At 31.2% G+C, this 23791-nt stretch overlaps 2 protein-coding genes across 2 annotated transcripts in view; both read left to right on the top strand.

Moving 5' to 3' along the window:
- LOC119677450 overlaps positions 1-7640 on the top strand; it is a 45623-nt gene extending 37983 nt beyond the window's left edge. Inside the window, exons 8-14 of the mRNA XM_038088798.1 lie at positions 573-710; positions 785-909; positions 2268-2767; positions 2828-3908; positions 4026-7334; positions 7410-7591; positions 7635-7640. Coding sequence (XP_037944726.1) covers positions 573-710; positions 785-909; positions 2268-2767; positions 2828-3908; positions 4026-7334; positions 7410-7591; positions 7635-7640 — 5341 coding nt within the window. The remainder of the gene's footprint in view (positions 1-572; positions 711-784; positions 910-2267; positions 2768-2827; positions 3909-4025; positions 7335-7409; positions 7592-7634) is intronic.
- A 119-nt stretch (positions 7641-7759) lies between these two features.
- On the top strand, positions 7760-9745 carry LOC119668781 (probable basic-leucine zipper transcription factor Q). Its single transcript, XM_038078414.1, has one exon. It carries the CDS (start codon positions 7838-7840, stop codon positions 9665-9667), a length of 1830 nt encoding a protein of 609 aa, XP_037934342.1. The 5' UTR covers positions 7760-7837; the 3' UTR covers positions 9668-9745.
- The last annotated feature ends 14046 nt before the right edge of the window (positions 9746-23791 follow it).

Below are 23791 nucleotides of genomic sequence, written 5' to 3'. Positions count from 1 at the left end.
ACAAAAATGCATTTCACCCATAAAAATATCGTATGATATATTATTAAAAAAAATACCAATAATACCAATTGATTAAAAATTTATCACTACCAACATTACCACCATCACAACCTTCACCACATCATTTCACCACAACCACCACCACAACCACCACTACTACCCCGTATTATTTACCATGATCATCATCTTCATCGATTGTAATATAGATGTAGAAATATAATTAGTAGCAACAATACCACAATCCATACCTCGTCTGCAACAAGAAATTCATCAAATACAACCGCGGCAACAACAGCAACAAGAGCGCTATTGTCGTCAACACCAACAGCAGCAACAAAATGTTTTCTTAAATATGCTAATAGCTCACAAAATAGTAATAATAATAAGCAAACTAATCAAAATTGTAATAATTTTTTCAACTTAAACAATAATTCTAATTTCAAAAATTCAACAATTCAACAACAACAACAACATCAACAACAAATCTCTACAACAACAACAATAAACTCAACAACAAAATGTTTTAACTATTCGTCGTCAAATATATCCACTTCGAATACAAATTTTCTTAGTTTTACTGAAACGGATGAAGTATTACAAATTGGTATGCACAAAGTGCTCGTCTATGTTAAGAATCATCGCGACGCTTGGCCATTCATGGATCCAGTTGAGGAAGATATAGCGCCTCGTTATTACTCTATTATACGCAGGTAATTATAATTATTGAGTAATTATTATTATTGAGTTAACAAAATATATATTAATTTATTTTCCTTCCGTTTAGGCCAATGGATTTGTTGAAAATGGAAGATAAATTGGATAGTGGTGAATATAACAGCTTTCGTGATTTTCGCAATGATTTTAAATTAATTGTTAATAACTGTCGTCTATATAATGGCCATCATAATGGTGAGTATTTATATATATGATTAAAAATAAGTATTTTCTTTAATTAGAAATTGTTAGAATTCCCCCTATAACACGGCAGATTGGTTCCGCGTTATAGGGGTATATCCGTATACCTCGTATACACACGTGCAAAGGTACACGAAGCTAATTATGAACTGTAGAAATCCTCGCGTTATATGGGGAAATGCCCATGTTATACGGGGGATTGAAACCGCGTAATATGAAAACGCGTTATTAGGGTACCGCGTTATAGGAGGGATTACTGTATAATTAATTAAATCTAGAGACTTGTGGAAGACAAACCCTACCACAGAGGGAGTTCTTCTGCATTTGTGACGAAAATATTACCCAGTTCGATGAGTTTATACATTTAATGTTATCTATTGTTGACATTATGAGATTAGAGACTTTAAGTTATTTTCATTTCAGACAGTTTTTTATTAGTTCTATGAAACTTACCAGAAGCAATTTTTAACAAACCTAATTTAAAGGATTTCAATTAATATAATAAGTTGATTCTATATACATTATAGGCTTTATGTTATTTCTTATTTCAAAGTATATTTCACTAGTCAAAGTATAACTCAACCCAAACAATTTTAAAGAACCCTAGTTTTATAATCTTCGTAATCTATTGTTACCATCCTATAGTTATGAATCTATGATGGAAAAGAGTAGATGGTATGGAAAATGTTTCAATAAGGAAGATAAAATAAGCCTGGGTTGCATTGAAAAAACCTTGCAATCTTTATAAAACAAAGTAAATAAAATAAATGTATAGACCCCAGGTTAGAATATCTAGTGTAATATGATGAGTGACGTAGCCTGCAAGGATTTATAAAACAGATAACATGAAAGGAGTTACAAAGACATATACATGGCTACGATTTGGAAAGGTTATAATAGTGAGAGAGGGAGGGGTTAATTTATTAGTAAGAATGGATAGCGAATGTATTGGATTTAAATTGAAATTAATAAGGATCATGGCGTAAATACTTCACCACTTCAAAGATCGATTGAGCTCAAGTTTCTGTGTGTTTGGGACAGGAAAACAGATGTCAGGAGGAGTAGAGGTGCAGCTATCACACACGTTAGGCTATGTTCTTATAAATGTATATATTATCCTTTGACTCATTTTCTAAGCATAAGGAAATGACGACTCCTTCGTCATTTTAATAACGCCATTTCATGTCACGCACTTTCTTCAACTTCCCTCTTTTTCTTACATTTAAGGATTTGTCTTTGAAGAACTCAAATTTCTTAATTTTTCCTCTTTTTCTCACATTTAAGGATTTATGTTCACAGAATTATTTTAAATTATGACACAAATTTAACTTTCTTTTTTTTTCTCATCCTAGAATATACGGAAATGGTAAACAATTTACAAGATGCTTTTGATAAGGCAACAAAGAAGTATTTTGAGAATTTGTCTGATGACGATGATGATGAGTTTAACTTAGCTTATCCTACTGCAGATACCAAAATGAATGTATTTCGTGAGAAATATATGAAAAAGTCAAAGGAATCGAATGCAGTAGGAGCAGTGGATAAAGTTGCATCACATAAGAGTACACATAAGAAGAAAACAAGTAAGAAAGATAATAGCATAGACGATGATGAAGATCAAGATGATGCAACTAGTGAAGATATTGATATGGATGAGGAACGTGAACAGAAAGGCAACAAGCGTAAACGCAAAGAGAAAGATAAAAGACACAAGAAAAAGTTGAAAACAAAAAATGTAGAAGAAAATTCTTTATCTGATTTGGATGATGATGAAACTATTAAAAAGGATATTGTGAAAAACATAAAAAGTTGTATTGAAAATACGGATGAAGAAATTTTAGAAAAAGTGAACGTAGAGAAAATAAGTAAAAGTAAATTAATGAAAGAATCTGCAAAAAAGAATAAAAAACAGAAGATTGAAAAAGTGGGTAAATCCTCAAAGTCTTCTAAAACAAAGCAACATAGCAAATCTAAAAAAGGTGTGAGAAAATCTTCTAAACATAAACATCACATTTCAGATGCGTCTGATTTGTCTGAAGATGAATCGACATATTCCACAGATACACAGCACGAGACCGATGATGATGAGGATGATGAAAATTATGAAGTCAATAATAGCAAAAAATCAAAATACAAAAATAGTAAAGAAAATGTGATTGGCGCCAAAAAACAATCAGCCATAAAACATTCACATGCTTCGACATCAGCCGCTGCGCTTAAACGACAGAACAAAGCTAAAAATACTAAATCGAAAGTGAAATCTAAAGCCTCAGTCAGTGAAAGCGACCATTTAAGTAGTGATTGTGAAAAACCTCTAAAAGCCAAAAATGTAGGTAGCGATTTCCCACCACCAGCTGCCGCAGCGCTTGCAGCTTCAGCGTCAGAATTAGAAGAGGATATGGATGACAGAGATTTTGATTCGCGTTCACGAAGTATGTCTCCTTTTAAAGTTGATTTACATAAAAAATACTCAAAAAGTGCACTTAATGATGATCTCTCCGAGTTGTTAACAACAGTTAAAAAGGTTCCCGGTTCTAAAAATTTTGGAAAAAGCTTAGAATTTTATAAAGAAGAAGATTCCAAATCGGCATCTAGTCGTAATTCATCAGTTTCACGTGATTCTAGTGCTGAACGCAAGAAACAGAAACCAACGCAATCTAAAACTCGTAATGCGAAGAAAAAGGCAGAAAGCCCAAAAGTGGAGAAGTCACCCAGTAGTAAATCAGGAAAGAAGACAACTGAACCGCGTCCATCCACTACTACAGAGGAAGAGTTAGAGATGTTAATGCCCTACTTGGATAAGTATGAACTAATTAAGTTCAGACGTAGTAGGGGTATGCCAGCTAAAAACACTCAACCAGCGGTCGCTTCGACCGCTAAAGATAGCAAAGCAACTAAAGAAACGAGTACAAAGAAACAAGATACTACTAAAGCGGTAGAAAAAGAAAAAGAAAAAGAAAAAGAAAAGGCAAAGCCAACTCAAGAAAAGAAACGTGGACGAAAACCAAAAAATGCTGTAAAAAATATAAAAAAAAACGACACGGTCGAAAAAAAAGATACACCACCAACAACAAAAACAATAAAAACAACAAAAACAACAAAACCAGTAGATAAAACATCCAAAACAGCAAAAATTATACCAGATAAATCTTCAAAACCCGTTGATGTAGTTGAAAGCGTTCATAGTGTTAAAGATATAAGTGATATTAGTGATGATGGGGCGGAAAATGAGAGTTTGCAAAAGCTTGTCGAAAAAAAAGACGAAAAACAATCTCCGAACAAAACTACAGCGAATAAAGCCAAGGAGAAAAAAATAACTGGTGGAGAAAAGTCACCAAATAAGAAAAAAGAAAAGACAAAAGTAGTTTCTGCAACTGTTTCAGATGCTGAGCCCGAAAAAGAATTAGTTGAGAAATCAGTTGCTCCCGTTCCACCTAAAAAGCCCATCCCAAAAAAAACAAACCCAACTGCGGCAAACAAAAAATTTAATTCTAAATCTGGTGGCGGAACTGGGAAGAATTCGAGTGACATGAATGCTTTAGATGTAGAGACTGAACAAACTTTAAAAGACATTAATCGCTGGCTGGAATATACACCGAAATTTGCAGAATTTAGCTCCGCTTCCAATTCTCCCACGCGCTACAACATACTTGAAGAAATCGAAAAGTTAGAACCCTCCGATTTCAGACGTCCTGTAGCGATTGCACAACCAAAAACTGAAGTCTTAGGAGAGCTAGTGTCGGATAGTGAAACTATAGAATCAACAATTTTAAAAAAAGACATTTTAACAGAACTTATACCTAGTTCATCGATTTCATCAATTATCGATCGTGCAGGCACGGCAAGTAGTGTGGGCTCTAGCTGTAGTACTCCTCCGCATTCAGTTACATCAGGCAATTCCGTTGGCAGCACTTCAGCAAATGCTTCGTCAAATAATTCAACTGTCAATGCACCATCAATATCTTCAGTTTCTTCTGCAAATGCTGCCAATCAATCGGCATTGCTTATTCCGCCACCAGTTACAGTAGCTAATACTTTAACAACAATAGCACCCCCAAAACCAAAGGAGCCAAGTACAACGCAATTAATATTAAATCCTCCACCACCTCCACATATTAAAAATCAATTGGCTAGAGAAGCGAAAAGAAAATCTCTTAAAGAGAAACTCCAAGCAGCATCAAATCCCCGAAGAAAAGATTTGCTGCGTACAATTGATCGGTTACAACCTGGAAAATCAAAGGGTAATTTAATTCAAAATGTTAATAAAACTGATGAAACTCATGCACTTGGTCCAGTTGCGTCAAAAACTAAAGAAGTGAAAAACGCATTAATCGTTGAAACAACCGAAAATACACCAAAGTTGAGTTTAGGTACGGTAATTAAAACTGATGATTTTACGTTAGGGAAGTCACACACTTTTATTGATGAACTAGCCAGTAAAACTGATGCTAAAGTTACAATTTTGTCAAGTACTGAAAAGGATGAGAAACAAAAAGAGGATACTTTAGACCCCGTAAAGCCATTTATAAAGTCTACTACATTTACAACTTCCTTGTCCGCTTCAATAGATGGAACTGAAAAGAAAACTGATGAGTCACCTTCTACTATAGACCCACCAAAACCATTTCAGTCATTGTCAGATAAATTAAAAACTCCAGATATAGCTACAGCTTCAAAAACGACCAAAGAAAAACCTAACTTTAGTGTTTGGTTTAAGGCTTTTGGTGCTCCAAAGAAAACTAAAAAGTCGGATGAGGATGAAAAACCACAAACATCACAGCAGCCAAATGAAATGAACGAACCAAATAATGACGCTATGTGTACCGGTAAACTTGACGAAAATTCACCACCTTCAAATTCTATTGGCCTTCTTGCACCCAAATCACCTTTATCAACAAATGTAAATGAAAGTTTCTCTTTGCCTACAGCACCACGTCAGCGCAAAGCCAGTACTGGCAGCACAATATCTGAGCGTTCTTCATTTAGCCAAGATCCAGATTCACCCCGTATAGCCATTGACGAACGTTATTCAACTTATGGTGCAGGAAATTATACATCACCTATAGGTGCCTCACCAATCGGTGCCTCACCCATTATGGTCTCACCTAAACCAGATGAAATAAGCAAACCTACTTCACCGTATCCATTAAACGGTGCTATAAAGGTTGGTTTCTATCAAGATACAACTACAAAAAGTAGCCCTGATAAAAGCTGTAGTCCGCGCGAAATGCCTTCCCCTTATCCGCAATACTCACAACACATTTATTCGTCTGCATCTTCACCAAACGTATCCACACCAGATTTGAGTGGAACATCACCCTATGGTGGAGCTAATAGCTACAATCCATCAGGTTCTGAAGCTTCAAAAACACCTGTTTATTCAGCAACATCACCGCTACCGAATTCGTATGAGCAATATAAACAACCACGTTCACAAGAATCAGATTATAATTCATCAATGAGTCCAAGTACGCCAAACCCACATTCACCATACCAACAGACAAAAAGCTCTCCATATACAACGGCTGCACAACCACACCACTCACCATATCATCATCCAAATTCTCCTTATCACTCGCAACAACAGCATTCTCCTTACACTGCCGCAAATAGTCCAGCGCCACATAGCGGTAGCTTACACTCACCATTGCAACAACAGCACAGTCCAATGACAAGCAGTGTAGACTCACCAGCGTCTTCCGCCGCCACACAACCTCCGACACCTTTGGCACATTCACCGGCTGATCAACAACATTCACCATATCACCAACCTGTGCTTTCACCATATCAACAGCAACCAAACGCCAATATGTCATCTCCTTACAGCCAAGGCAGCATCAGTCCCACAACTTATCCAATATCGACTCCAACAGATACAAACAACTTTGGTAATCAACAAAAACCAAATGAAATTGATAATAAAACGAATGGGACAAATCAAAACAACGAGCAACATTATATGCAAAATAGCAACAATAGTGGTTCACTTGTTAACGCCAACTCTGCGAGTGCAGCATCTCCTTACTCGTTAGCAACTCATGACAACTACCATCTACAACATCAATCACAAGTCCAAAAGCCGCAAGATTCACTTGCTGCTATGTATAATCCGTCTGTGAATAATTCGGCTGCAGGGTCAAGAGATGGAAGGCAAGTGGATAAACATGGAGATTGGAATGTGGAAACTGGTCAAATGACGACCCAACTACAGATGCAACAACAGCTTAACTCAGACAATAATCAACAAATTATTTCCAATAATTCAAATAAATCTCAGTATCCAAACTATGCACAATATCAAGCCACAAATCAAGCCACAAATACGAGTGTAAAAATACCCAACCCTCTGGAGACGGCTTCTACAGACAATCGAAAAGCTGATAAAGTTGATGGTAGTAAGGTGGCTGCCAATATGTACGGTGGGTAACATTTGAAATTTATATAAGTTTATATGTAATTTTATTAAAATAAAATCTTTATTATGTATTTTGTAGGTGCGAGTAACGATATTACTGCGTTCATGCAACAAATGAACCAACAGGCTCAAACACTAGCGAACAAAAACTCTAGTACCGCTGTCAATACAGGCGGTATTAATCAACTAAAGCGTGCGGCACATGATTCACTTGATGTCTTTGGTGTTGGTGGTGGTGCTTCTGCTAATAAAATGCAAAAAGTTGATGGAGTCATGAATACAAATAATAATAATTCAACGGCAGCTTTAGTTCAACAGCAGCTGCAAAAACATCAACAAGTTCAGCAGCAACAAACTTTACATCAACAACAACAACAACAAACACAACATCAACAAATGCAACAACAACAACAACAGCAACAACAACAACAACAGCAGCAACAACAACAACAGCAGCAGCAGCAACAACAGCAATCATTTTCAAGTCAGCAAAATAAACAACAGCAAATGTTTGAAAGTTTTATGGGTTCAGCACGTTTGGGTGTATATGGTCGGCAACAAACTGGTTGTATGATACAACAAAATCAAAATCAAAATCAAACACAACAGCAAACACAAAAACAGCAAAATACGCAACAACAACAACAACAACAGCAACATCAAAACCAACAAAATAGTCAATTAATGCAGCAACAATCTCAGCAGCAGCAGCAGCAACAACAACAACAAAACAAATCCGTCGATAACATGAATCAAGCGTTGACTAATACAAATAATACAGACGCAAACTTTTTGCAGCAACACAAACAACAACAACAACAACAGCAGCAGCAACAAAATCTGTTTGGTAGCAGTGGCAAAGTAATGAATCCGTCACAACAATCCAATCAAAACTATAATCAACAGGGACAGCAACAGCAACAGCAACAACAGCAGCAGCAACAACAACAGCAACAGCAGCATAAAGATAAAGTATCGAGTGCTGCAAGTTCTAGTGCAACGCTCGACAATAATAATTTATTGCATTTAGCAGCAAATAATCTAGTGACAGCACATCATTTGTCGGCATATAAAAAACCAACGCCACCACCACAAACATACAATAATCCGTCTAGCTTATTGCATACATTTCCTGAGGGTATGCTTAACTTAACAGCACCTGGATATTATGACAAGAACATGCCACCAGCGGCACATATGTACAGTGCTGCAAAAAATTTAACACCTCAACTTTATGCGAATTCTCTTACCAATTTTAATAGTGGTCAACAAGCTGCGCCTGGAAATTATGTGCCCACATTGAGCAACAACAACGGCAGCAATGCAACAGCGGTAAGCAACAATAGTAATACAAATCAGACAACTGTTGCCTTAGATAACAAAAATGGTGCCGTACCAGCAGCGCCACAGCCCGCTAAGCGAGGACGTAAGAAAAAAGCATCAACAATAGCAGCTGAGGCAGCAGCTGCAGCGGCAGCGGCAGCAAAACAGCAACAAACACAGCAACAGCAGCAGCTAAAAGATCAACAGCAGCAAAGTTTGCTTGCTGCACAATATGGTAGTGCGAGTGCGGTTGCAGCACATGCATCTCAATTATCAAGCACAGCAACGTCACATGTGCAGTCTGTACATCAAAATCCAAGCGTAACAGCAGCACATCAGTTACAAGCATTACACAATTTTCATTTATACGCTGGTTTGAAGTCTGGAGGCGTTGGTTCACCATTGTCCTCCGTACCGACAGCAGTTAATAGCTTGTCGAATGCAAATGCAGCAGTTAGTGGTCCAGCCACTACAACTGCAAGCGGCACAACAAATGCTGTGACTGCCGCTGCTATTTCACTGAAGACAACTGCTGTACAAGTTGCTGCTACGGGTATGGTACCTGCCAGCGCTTTCAACTATGGCCCAACGCCCGGTGGCTTGGGTCTTTATGGCGATCAAGCAGCAGCTAGTACTTATTTAGACCAACTCCGCGATGCATCCAATCCATATTATATGCCAACGCATCACACTACTGGCAGTACCGATACGAATGCTGATAAAACACAAAACACACTTAATGCAGCTACTGCTGCCGCCTCCTCATATCAATTTTTAGCCCATCCATCTACGCGTGCATCGCCTTATCCTTTCATTAATACGGCAGCCGCGACACAACTTGATGCAAACTCACAACTTTATCCATCGTATGATTATGCACGTATGATGTTTAATCCAAGTTTGTTAGGTGCATCGGCCAGTGCAGCTGGTTATGCACAACCACCTGCTGCTTATCGTTCATCCACATTAGGCATGACAAAGCCATATGATATAAACCATCAGACATGGTACTAGCAGTGCGCCGATGCCGCCCAAGATGGACTGACAATCAGTGGGGCGGCACATGATCAACAACAATTACAACAAACTGAACAACAGCATCAGCAGCAGCAACAACAACATCAGCAGCAGCAACAACAACATCAGCAGCAACAACATCAGCAGCAACAACAGCAACAACAACAACAACAGCAACAACATCATCAACAGCAGCAGCAACAACAACAGCAGCAACAGCAACAACAGCAGCAGCAGCAGCATCAGCATCATCAACAGCAACTTCAACATCTGCTCCAGTCACAACATCATCAATTAGACGAACATTTACAACAGCATCTTATATAAAAGAATTATAGCAACATACTACTGAATTAGTAAGTAGTTTCTTCACAACGCTGGGCGTATCATATAAAAATATTAGATGATAAAGTATATTTGTGTCTTTAAGTGTACACTACAAAAAATTTATAAAACTATTTGTTAGAATTCTCATAAATAGGTAGAAGTGTATTCAACTGTAAATTAATCATTAGATTATATTATATATTTTCATTTTTGTTTCTTAATATAGTGTCCTAATTTCTTTTTTGTGTTATACAGATTGTAAATAAATAGTTTCAATTTTAGCTAAGAATATAAGATTTTACATTTTATAACTCTGTAAGATGAGTTTTTATAGTTTTCCTATTAGCAACTTCCAAATGATTTTAATTTAATTTAAAAATTTTAGTTTTTGTTTAATATTGTTAAGAAATTACTTCACAGCACTTCTATATAATGTTCCAATTATTTTTAAAACTAATTAGCTGAATAATTGATGTTTTTAATTAATACATATATTAATAATTTTTTAATTTACTATCCTGTTATATTAATAATTTTTTAATTTACTATCCTGTTATATTCATAATTTTTTAATTTACTATCCTATGCAATGGTTATAAGTTGTTCTTAATAATTAACAGAATTTTATGCCTAACAATAGCTGCACTAATTGATATAAATCTTTGTTATAAATGTATATTGTGTAAATAAATGTAATATAAGTAAAAAGTAATAGATAAAGACACAAGTATACTTTAAATATCTGATTAAGTTAAATAAAAAAATATATAACTGGTCTTAAACTGTTTATCCTTCTGTTCGCTAAAGGAAAATCTCATTTTGAAAGGTGATTCCTTTATTGAAATATATTTTTATTATATAATACTATTACATTGTATTAAATTTAAATTGTAAATTAGCTATTGAATAATTTTAAGCTCTCTTCAAATCTTTTTATAAAAAAGATATATAATTGTTATTAAATAAAACAAAAAATAGTTTAATTTTGTATTAAGATTGATTTTTAATTGTACAAAGCAGATATAATTATTTATTTATAAGAAATATAAAATAAGTTACACTTAAATATTCATACTATTACATGTTAGTTTATAGAGTATGGTTTCACATTAAGAACAAAACATTAATATATAATTATGTAGTTTAAAGCTAATTTCTGTAGAGTTTTTATATGTAATTTTTTTTATTTGTTTTATAAGGTAGTTCTTATTTGACAACTTTTTATAGAATAATGAAATATGTAATTAATTTATTGTGTAGAGTTAGTAGTGTATTAACATTCCTAGTTAAGTTGTTGTAACAAAAAGAAAATCATAATTATGCTTATATATACAAATATATATAAATATATTATATACATATGAATTAAATTAAGCGAATCACTATTTCAGATAAATTACTAAACATAATCACAAAAATTAAAACACAATAACACTGTTGTACAATTTTAAGAAAGTAAATATCTATGTATATGTAATATGTGTATAATTATTAATATATAAAATAGTTTATAAATATATGCATTATATAAATATAAATATATATATAGCAAGTGTCTTAGTCTCATATGTACATGTACATATATTTGTTTGTTTTATAAAATCCTAAGAGAATTTACATAAGTTCGTTAATAAATAAATTCAATTTTAATATTAAATACAAAAACTAAAAACAAAAATACACGATACACAAAAAATTTAAATTTATTAAGAATTCATTTTTTATAAATGTTACTAAATAATAATTTTAAAAACTTAAAATTGTTTAACAATAAATTAAGCTTAAATAATTTTATATATTAAGTTATATATATATCAAAATATACATATACATATATTTATACTAATATATTCTAATTATACTTATATATAATATATATATATATATATATATACAAATATATAAACATATATTATATTTAGAGTAATGAAAGAATAAACAAAAAATATTTAATTTAAAATTATTTTAAATTAAATATAGTAATAATAATAAGAGTATTTAATATACATTCACTTATGAATTATATTAAAATAACAAATTGAATTTAAAACATTAAAAAAAGAATAAATATATTATATAAAATTATATACAATATACCTAAATATTAATACATAAGTGCAGATATATATTATGTGTGGTTAAAGCTGCACAGTAAAATAAAAAGTACACATTTTAAATAAAAAATAATTTTAAGGTAAATTTTTTCTTGCCGATAATGGCGTGTCTTTTTATGACGAAAGAAACTATTTAATTTTTATATATAATATTTTGTCATTATAGAGTTTTAAGTAAGTCAAATAATTTATTTTGGTGTAAATAAAGACTAGTTGATGAGCTAGCTGGACTTGGCGTCTCTCCTATAGAATCTTCTGTTTTAATCTCTGCTTCTGTTAGCTACAGAGGAAAGTTGATTAATCGTAATTTTTTGTAACAGGCGAATAGAAAGTGCCTAGATCAAGACCTACATGAGCACTGTACTTTCTTTACTGAACTTCAAGAATTTTGGTGCTCAAAAGTAAACTGAAAGTATCTAGGTTAATATCTGTCTTAACGAGACACTAGACTATAAGACGTCATGCAGCCAGGCTTGGTCTGTTCTATCGTATTTTCCTGAAGTACATGTCTACTGGCGTTCAATGAAAAGGCACCAGAGCACCGTTTGTGTTATTATTCACGCTTGTCTAGAGCTAAATTAAAACTGCTGCACTTCTCATTCTTTAACGCATTTGGTGGTATTTCCAGCACTAATACTTGATTTTATCAATGTATCTTGCTGGTTCTTATATGCCCATTCTTCTACTCACTATTACGAGGAATGTGGGATGTAAAACGACTTTTTTAACTAGTGATTTAGCCTGTCTAATTTAAATCTGACTAACGGTTCCAGTTAGGGTTCGTATTTGATTTCTTGGCAAACGGCAGTCTTGAATGTAGGCAGAATATCTATATATCAAGCATCAACCAGGAATTGTAATTGCGAATATACAGATTAGGATTTCGAGGGTGAAGGAAAAGTGAATCAGGACACTTCAATAGTTCGGATTTAAAGATCAATAGGATTTTAACGAATGTGAATATTAAGGCATGAGAACAGATGGCCGACGTCATGGGGAGTTGCATGACAGTTATGGCGCATATTCGGAATTGTTTAGTCTTCGATAGTTATGGTATGCAGTATCATTACTATACGTATTTTTTGGAATTATATTGGTTATCTTATTTATCTTGAGTGTTATTGGCTTCTTTTAGGGTGGTTACTTGTGCTATATTATCCAGAAATATCAGTAGAGTATAAAAAGTAAATGGTTTTAGACCTGACCGCTTTGTGATCTGTGACACTTTTTTCATCCATGCCTCTTGAGGTATAAATTTTGAAAATTTATCGTATGCGCTACGCTATTGCTTTTATAAGAATTTTGTTACCAATACTGCAACTAAAATGTTGAGTAGGGTCTAAAATGGTACAACTTTTTTTCATTACTTTAAATGTAGATATGATCTATGAGGAACAGATCACAACAGATCATTTAAGTTTTTTGTGATTATAATTGCTTTAAGAAACTGTTCTCATCCTACTTATCAATAAGACAACCGCCTGAAAGTATGCAATAATTTACTTTGATTTGGTAGTGCTGGACTTGCGCTCTCAAATTGTGTTGCAATATCAGAGATATATGTATATATCTCAGATATTGTTGTTTTATTTTTATCGGTTAATATTGTCCGCATTGACCTCTAAAATTTTAAACATCTTATTGCATAAATTAATATATTAATGTCGTATTAATATTCATATGTTTATTTTTTAATATTCAATTATTAATTTAATAAGTGTAACATTTGTTCCATATAAAATAGAGTTCAGGAAACATCTGTTAGAAAAACTGCATATCGAATTGCATTGGTTAAAATATAAATTAAATCAAGGCAAGTTTCACTTCACATCTGTTAGTTTGTAATTCAATAATTCAATGATGGAATAATGCAATAAAAAATAATAAACAAATATTAAGAAAATTGTTAGAGATTAATCGAAACAAAGATACAAAGCCGCAATTGATTTTTTTTTTTTTGTATTTACATACAATATATAACAGAAATCGTGACTTTTGTTTACTTCCAGTATCTCACGACTTTTCCTATAGATTTTTTACTTCACCAGTAAACATATTCCCTTTAATTTAAATAATAAATTTATAATATGAAAATGTGCAACTAAAGACTAAAGACCTGACTTAGACGAGTTATGTTTGAATTCTGAGAATTTTAACGTTTTTTCGCAGAACCACTTGAGGGTGGGAACTCCGGTAATGAATTAATTGCATGCAGCAGGGAACTCCTCCTTTGACTTAAAATGCAGGTTTGATTAAGAAAATCTTACTAGAAATAAAAATATAAAATTTTTAGAATTTGTACTTGTCGTACTTATGGTTAATTATAGATATTTTTTCATTTAACTTATTTTAATTATTTTATTAGCGTGTGCACTGCACATAAATAAGAAAAAAGATCGATAAAGAATGATAAAGAGTATTAAGTTATTTAATGTATATTTATTCGATAATTGTTTAACTTGCTAATTAAAGTTTCTATTTTTATATTTTTTTTTTATTTCACTTAAACAATATATTATTGTTTAACTGAAAATTGACATTTTATATTTATAGTTTTTTTATTAATATTTTTTTTTTTTTTTTTTTTTGACAAATTAAGACTTCCTCTACAAATCCATAATTAAAAACGATTAGTTCATTGCTGGGGATTTATGCCGTTTACTACGAGTATTTGCTGCGGCTGTCAAAAATATTAGAACAGTGAAATAATAAAAAAAAAATTCATATAAATTTGAATCAATCATTTTTCTACAATAAATTCATTAAATAAATTGGCAGAATTTATTGTATTTATTTTTAGTCTATTTTTAAATTTTTAAACCTAACAAAAGGTATTGCAAATTTTGATTCGATTCGGTTTCAGTTTATGGATTTTTGAAGTCTCTATTTTACATACAAGAACTGCCCAAAGGTCATATAAATATGACTAAGCAAACGGTAAACGATTTAAAATTAAATTAAAATTAAATTTAATCTTAATATATTTAAATGAGTTCTGTGATTAAACAGAATAACTTTGTTATAGGATAATTTTATGTGCTGCCTACAATATTATTTAAATTGAGCTGATCCTCTAGATCAAATTATATATAGTGACTCACTATCAGAGTAAAATCAGGAATAGTGGTTCGCCTCAAACTATTTCCTAAAGAAGGTCATTAGAATTCTCAACTTATAAATTACTTCCTACCCTATTAATAGTACAGGCCAAAGGCAGGTTATAGGCAAGTGGTTCATATTTTATAAAAAGCCTATCATTTTAAAAACAGATTTATTTTTTTTTCTCAGTGTAAGAGTTAGATTGGCGGCTTACTCTAGATCACATATTACAGAAACTCAAAAGAAGTGGAACTACTAACCAATAATCAATAGCAGACTTAAAGAAGCGGTTCAACCACATCACATATAATAGGAAATTCAATAAGATCATTGCATTTGAAAAAGGCAATACGATCATCAATACCGAACCAAAGTAGGAATATAGGTCCAGATCACATATGAATCTGATTCGAAGAAAGTGTTTTCAGTAGATTGTGGTTATAAAAGAAAATTTATAGATTTTGAGGGTCGAATTAAGATATACCAGGTTATGAAAAATGTGTAGACGATTTGGTAAAGCGTTTTCATATTTCCATAGCTGACGTTGGAGAGCCTTGGCTACTTTAAAGGCCACAAAATAAATTTTGATTAATTCCTTAGGATTGGTTATTTTATTTAACTATTCTGAATATTTCGTTTTTTTAAGTTATGTAGTATAAAATTGAGTTCTGATTTAATAATATGTCATTTTATGTCACGATGTTATGGCACTTTTTTCAATAAACTTACGAAAGATAAGAACATGTCTAATTTATTATAAAAATTACTTTGTGGTTTTAATATGAAATACCTTAAAGCAATTGACAGTGAAAGTAAACCTTTAACATTTAGAACTAACCACTGCAATTAAGGCAATATATATGTTTGTTATTATGTATTAATAAAGATAAGTTAATATGCATAACTAATAATTTCATTTTTATTAATAATAAATTAAAGCTTTTTGTGTAATTCACAAGACATCTTTTTACGTCTTTGATTTTTTATCTCAGCAACTCAAATGCCACCCGCCACGTGGCTGAAGACAGAGACCGAGATTGGCAGAGGTGTTAATTACAAGAAAAATTGTTGTTGGACACCGTTGAGAAAAAAATCAACATTGTCTATGGTATTACCGGTATTTTTTATAGACTTCAGTTATAATTAAATATTATTACGAATGCCGAAGAAACACGTTTACAGACAGAGTTATTCTCAGCAATAAATCAATGCAATAAAGAATGATAGTAAATAAGTTTATTTATTATTTATAATTTAATTATCGCTTTTTAAATTTAAATTTCCCTCAACATGAAGTAAGGTATTTGACGTATTTTAAACCCATATTAATTTGGTTTTCCCAATTCTGATTTTAAGTACTCTCTTATATTGCCTAGTATAATAAATATATAGTACAATATGTTCTAATAAGTGCAATATACTATTATAATGACAGTAAAAATCTTATGAGAAAGAGAGTATTTTATCTGAATAGATTCAGATTACGGTACAATAAATATTTAATTACTTCGTTCATATAATCGTAACCGTTTTTATAGAAGACACCATTTGAAATACTCAGCCCAGTTACAATCTTACTTATCTAACAAAGACTAATAATGTTTGACATAAGTATTCCTATTTAAAACAAGAAGAGACTTTCCGATCATTCAAAGTAAAACAACACCTATAATCCAGTGGTGCCAGCCCAGGCCTAGCAAAAAATTTATGTTCTATGCTTTCGTGTTTAGATAAGTTGAAGTGGGTTTAGGTCAAATTAATGCCATTAGAGTTCCTTTCTTTGCTAGTAAAAACCGATTTGAGCCGGCTTTGGTCCACTAAAACTACCAGCGATATAGAACTACGTACCAATTTAACCAATTTAAACTTAGTACTTACTTAGTTGTCTATTAAAGACGTGAGTCTGTGGCCGCCACGAGTAGCCTTTGCTAACCAGCCCGATTAATTGCTTGCTGTCGCCAGTTGGTAGTACCGTGTGCCCCCAAATCGTTCGTCACCTGGTTTTTCCACCGAAGGTACGGACATGTGAGTTTTTCACCTGCGGGTACCAAATCAAATACCTTTCTAGCCGGAACACTTTCTTTCACTCGTACGACATGACCAAGCTAGCCAGGTCGCTGAATTCCTATCTAAATTCGCTAAATTCCTATCTGAAGTCCTATCTAATTCGATACTCGTTGCCAATGCGTAAGGGACCATAGATCATCCATAATATATTTAGAAGTAGTATCAAAGTTAGTAGACAGTAGACAATATGTGAGCTACAGGTTTTAGTCGTGGACCCATAGTTCTACTCAAGAATAATTTATATGTAATTGTTATGGTATTATAGTTGTTTTTGATAAAGACTAGTTATTGCTCAAATTATCTTTTGTTTAAAATGTACCTTTTCATTGTAAAAATAGATAAAATAAAAATAGTGTACAAATGGAGCGTGGTACACAGTCTCAGTTATATGATGCTGCTTGCCAATTAGTTTATTCATCCAATAGTTACCAGATAGAGCCACACCCACCTAACATAGATATTGTTTAACATATAAATTTGATGTTAGTTTTTAATCAAAATCGAATTTAGTAGAGTTCATTGCACGCCTATGCCGAATGCCTTGAGTGCTTTGATGTCTGCTGAACTTCTTGTTTTAATTTAAATTTAAAATTATTTCGCATTTTTTACAACTGTTTAAACAATAAAATAATTTTAATTTAAATGAAATATAATTTTTATTAAAATTAATTTAAGTGAAACGCGACAAATTGCAGCTTTGAACTCCGTTTCGGTTTGAAACTTGTTTGCTTGAAATGCATTTGAATTTAATGTGCGAGTATCTTTACCGGAATAATTTTTCTTGTTATTAAAAAATGAAAAAAATTTATTTACTCTGATTTTACTCTTGATATCAACATCATTCGGTTCAATAAATTTTTTGTTTTGGTTTTAATGATTCATAAACGGAAGTTTTAAAATTAGCATTCTTAAAAAAATGTTTGATATGAGCGGAAAAAAAATTGTCAAGAGACTTGAAATATTTTCCATTATTAAGAAACTAAATTTAAAAAAAAATTAAAAAAAAATACTAACAATAAAAAAAGAACACGTTTCTTTTGTAAGTTAAAGGTATTGTTTTTTTTTTTTTTGTTATTATAGAACGTACGAGTTAAGAAGTGGAACTGCATTCACTTCATTTAGCTCAAATCGAATTTAATTTAACTAAAAATAAAAAAATATACAAAATATACAAATTATATAGTTTTTATCAATAAAATAATTGAAACACGCTTTTTTACTATTTAAAGCCATAGACGCGTGCGCGGTGGATTTGCGTTTTTACGGAAGTGTTCTTTATTTGCCATTCTAAATCGAAAGACTTAAGACACAAACTCGTCCAAATTCACTTTATTGCTTCCTCAACTGACCTTTTGGTGTTAACCTTTTTCCGTGCTTTGCTTGGAAAAAATTAGAATATTTATGGATTATGGATAAATTTTTTCTTTGTTCAATAAACAATTGAACTACTCAAGCATTTTGTTCTAATTAATTTAAGCACGAAAACTTAATGCAAATCATAAATTGTTAATGTTAACATTTCCATTTAATAAAAAATTTTTTTACAAAGCCATCTGAAGGTTTTCCTTTACCAGAAAATAGCATGACTAATACTTCATTTATTTTATGTTTAAACAATTAATCAAATTAACAATATAATAATATCAATCAGAATAAGCAAATAATATATATATTTCTTTTAAAGAAAGTTAAAAAATACTTTTCCGTACTAGAAAGTAGCATGACTAATAATTTATTTATTTTATGTTTAAACAATTAATCATAATTTTAATATAAAACTATTAAAAGTTATTAAAAACAAATATATATTTATTATCAAAAAAGTAAAAAACACTGAATGTATTTATACTATTTATTATAAAACTAATGAAAAATAGAAGTGGGCCAAAAATGGAAGTGGGGAAGATATCAAGTTTTAAGGTGCATTTTCTGATGGGTTAGAAAACCATCCTAGACGATTAAATATTTCTTTTAATGACTCTTATCGCAGTTGTGCGGAAGAGAAAATGAGGAAAGAAGGTCACGACTCTTCTGAGCAAGAAGGAAAGAATGACATGTTCTGCAATTTTCCAACTCAAACACAACGTAAATAAAATATGGTAAGAATTAAATTTCTAGAGCATCTTAGTCAATTGTAAGGTCTCATCTGGAAGAGTGTTTACTTCTTGTTTATTTACAATACGTTACCGAGTTTTAGCGATCACCTAATAATCATATTTATTATATTTAATTAAGTGGTTTAGATTGCTTATAAAACTAACTTACGTTAATAAACGCAAGTACCTCCGTTCCATGTGCAGAAGCAACAAAACTGGCTCCTAGATGGATAACTCTACTTCTTATTTGGCGAGACAGTCAATCCTTTCGTTGCCTTTATCCTTTTCGTCCCGAAACCTACTAGAAAATAACGCGGTTACTTTGACTTAGGTTATTGAGGAGCAATAAATTCTATAAATAATAATCTAAAGGAGTTTTTAATAGAATTTAAGGCCTTCTTTTTCCGCGGACATTGGCTATCACAGGTTTCAATGGCAAATAGTTCTGCTTAAAATACAGTTAGATAAATGCCCATTGGCAAGGCCTTTTGGAAGGCGTATAATGTAATACTTACGTATAAAAATTATACATGTATTATTAATATCATCACCTTGACGTGGTACTGTAAATGCGACTTAGAAGCACTGAGTCATCATATACTTTGTCTAATAGTTTGGAATCGGAGTTGTTTTCCTATTTAAAATGGGGAATCATAATATTTACTATGTCTTGTGACTGTTGAAAACATTAATAACCTAATGGAATGGACTATGTTTTGACTCTATGTAATGACATCGTTATTATAAAAATCAATTCAAAATAATATTCATTTATCGCTATAGTCGATGTATGATCTTTGTCATTTTAAAGAATCTTTTTAAGGTCCAAGACCGGAAAAAATATTTTTCTTATGTTATTGACAAGGATTTTGGTAACAAATACCTATTTCTCAAAGTGAGAGATGTGGTGTCTGATAGTTATTGAAACCTACTGCATGAACATATTTGGAAAATATAATTATATAGTAATATGTAATTTAAATTTAAGAGTTGTGTTATTTTTTTAATAATTTTTAAAATTCATTTATATGTGAGTATATGTGCACTTATTTTTTAATTATTGCTTTAAAAACCTTAAACCGCACCATAGCAACCAAATAATGCGAAAGTTGTTTGCACTTCAAATGCTTTTGCCATTGATTGTAATCATAATGTAATTTCAAAAAAAAACCAATAATTATTTAAAATTAATTTTGTAAATAATTAATAAAGTATTTATTCAAAAATTAATTATACATATTTATAAATAATTTTTTTATAATTGGTGTAATTTTTTTATTTTTCAATTATTTGAAGTACTTTTCACAAGTTATAAATTTAATTAGTTGCTTTATTTTATAATAACAAAAAAAATTTATATTTAATTTATTCAAAAATCGTCACTGCATTTGATTATTCTATAAGTTAATGAAATTTATTATATATTTTTTCCACTGAAAAGCAAAATAAATGACATTTAAATTCCCTCATGGGTTGAGCAGTGGTTGACAGCAGCTGGAAAAATCGAGCGCCCGCCGACAATGTCAAGGCAAATATTGCACTTCATTCGCAACTCTAAATCTACTTCAGATAATTTTTTTTTCCAGTAAAACAGCTTAAGCAATGTTGTGTAATTCTAATTAGTACTAAACGTTAATTATTAAATTATTTAATTAATTTATAAGCAATAATACGTATAACAATAAGAAAAAACCCGGAATTGTTCAATGGCGGGAAACTTTCTATGACACTTCGTGAAAGTGAAAATTAATACAGATTTAATACAGAAAATTTCCTTTGTTTCAATAAATATAGCTTATAAGATATATATTGATTAGTCATATAATTTAATCTATTGTAGAACTTCATTTAACTTTAATAAAGTAATTATCTTATTTCATATATTATGCATCATTAATGATATGGTATATACTGCTAATGTTTTAATTAAGTTAATATCGAACTAAAATATGTGAACTGAATAATTAAATTTAAAGTTTATTGTTTAAAAAAATTACAATTAAATTTGTAATTTAATACATTTTATCATTTCTTGTAAATCAGAGCTTTATATATTATTCATTAATTAAGCCTATTTTATGTGATTGTTCTGCTTTCTACAGGCAAAGCATTAACTTCTAAAGGAATTTACATGATTAATCACTGTTGACCTAATAGAGTTTTTTCATCAAGAGTGGATAAAAAAGTGAAAGATATGTCCATGGTGTCATAGTGGGTCTCAGGTCTGTGTGCTGCTAGACTTCTTTGTTAAGAAATGCAGTAAAATTAATAAAAATAATAAGTCGATTTTCAAATTAAAGTTTAACCTTTGTAAGCCGCATTTTTTATAATTTATAATAAGAGATACTAATCCCTTTTTTAATTACAAAAGATTTTCATCATATTCTTTCTATCTTTCTTAACACATCCGTAACTTTGCTTCTAATAATTGAGACTCGATAGACAATGGTGTTTACTTCAAACTTGAGCTACTAAAAAAACAGAATAGAAACTGTAACAATCAATGTATCATTAGATCCAGTATCATTAGAACGATGTTGAAGTGTCCTGACTAGATGAAGGTTCAAAATAGTTATTGTGATAGCGTGACAGCAATTTAGATATTGAACATTTATCACAGATAACATTAAGCCTGGTAATAGATTGTCTTCACTTAGTAAAAATATTTAAGCAAAATGACCAGATATGAATCTTATGTGTACCACATCAGATTACAATGCTACATATGTTACAAATTTGTCAGGAGTACAAAATCATTGCTGGTCTGGAATGTTCTTCTTTTCTAGGAGAGAAAATTTCTTCTTATGAATTTAGAAGGAAGAAAAGAATTTAGTATTTATCTAAATTTACAATAAATATTTATAGTCCCAGTGCAATATTTTCTCATTATAATAATTGTATCAAAATTTCAGGGTGAACTAGAATCGCTTCTCCTTTTTATCCTGTACCCGTAATCTCTGTTCTCCAACTTTTGATACGTCATTGCTCTTAAATAGGTACATGAAAACATATAGTTTTGAATTGTATTCTGATTCGTTCTGGAATGAACATTCTAGCAATTCATATTTATTTGTTCTCTGATGGTCTTACTATAAATTATCTCTTCATCATAGTAATATCACGTGCATCAGTGTTTCCATAATCACTATCTATTCTTCGTCTCTGTTCTTTAAGAAATCGCATATTTCTGAAGCATTGTTTTATTCGTTTTTTAATAGATATTCTAACAATTCGTGCTTAAGCGTTCTCCAATGGATTCATTTAGTGTCACAACAAGTTTATGTAATGGGATTTAATATATCTTATAACATTTTGATCCTTTATTATGCTTTTCTTCACATCATTGTCCTTCGTGTGTCGTCTTAGTAGCAAGATTGGAATGAATCATTAATTTGTTGTACAGGACTAAAGAGACTTTGCAAGGTTGAAGTGGATATAAGTAAGGTTTTGTATGTGCTTATATTATATTGTTGTGACATGATTTTAAACATAAAATGTTTAAAATGTTAATAGTAGGTTTTATGAGCTGTGTATATTCGATATAAATATATCGCTTATAGCGTCAGGTGCTTAGCTGAGGTATTTAATTTCATCCACTATTTGAAGCGGACAGTGTATATAGTGGATATACCTTGACTTCTTCTATTAATTCGTCGTTTTCCACACCTTATTTCGGAATGATTTATTTTAAGTCTACTTCAAATTTTAGATCAAATTATTCATAATTTTTTATACTTACCATTTCAAACCAGTTGTCAAATTAAAAATTATTCTCTTTTAACTATTTGAGGCATATGATTCTATTGTTCTGTTTAAGTTATTAAATTCCAATTTTCTTTTACTTATGGATGAGTTCAGAAATTAGTTCTAAATTCTAGCATTTCATAGTCATAAACAAAGGCAATATAGTCAGTATGAATTCATTTATCGATAACACATTTATTTATTCGATAATTCTAAATGAAAACCTTCTAAAGCTTCCTTTAATTATTGCATCGTATCTGAATATATTTTATAATACAATTTTTTTTTAAATAATTTGGATATATTTATTTTGAAGTACATTTTAAATAATTAAAAAATTGTACAATAAAGTAATTAAAACATATTTTTGTACTGACATGTTAGAGAATGTAATTATTATACATATATATATATATAGCTAAGCTATGTGTAACACCAGAACAGATATGAAGTACTCGAATAATGTTTAAAAATACTATTTATATGCACTCGTATTAGCCACTGCTGCTGACCTCAACCTAAAATCTATAGCTTCGCAATTATATTCGTTGCTTATGTTCTGACGGATATTTGTATTCTTGACGAAATTATAAAATTAAATAAATATTAATTTATTGGCGTGCGCTTTTAAATATTTTATTATCAAATCGAACGCAAGCTTTATAGGTTTACAT

This window comes from Teleopsis dalmanni, chromosome 1, assembly GCF_002237135.1.
Source record: "Teleopsis dalmanni isolate 2A chromosome 1, ASM223713v2, whole genome shotgun sequence".
Taxonomy (NCBI): domain Eukaryota; kingdom Metazoa; phylum Arthropoda; class Insecta; order Diptera; family Diopsidae; genus Teleopsis; species Teleopsis dalmanni.
The sequence above is the reverse complement of the archived record's forward strand: the minus strand, read 5'-3'. Positions and strand labels throughout refer to the sequence as shown.

Coding starts and splice junctions, on each gene's coding strand:
- LOC119668781 (XM_038078414.1), top strand. CDS start 7,838: ATGTTTGAAAGTTTTATGGGTTCAGCACGTTTGGGTGTATATGGTCGG.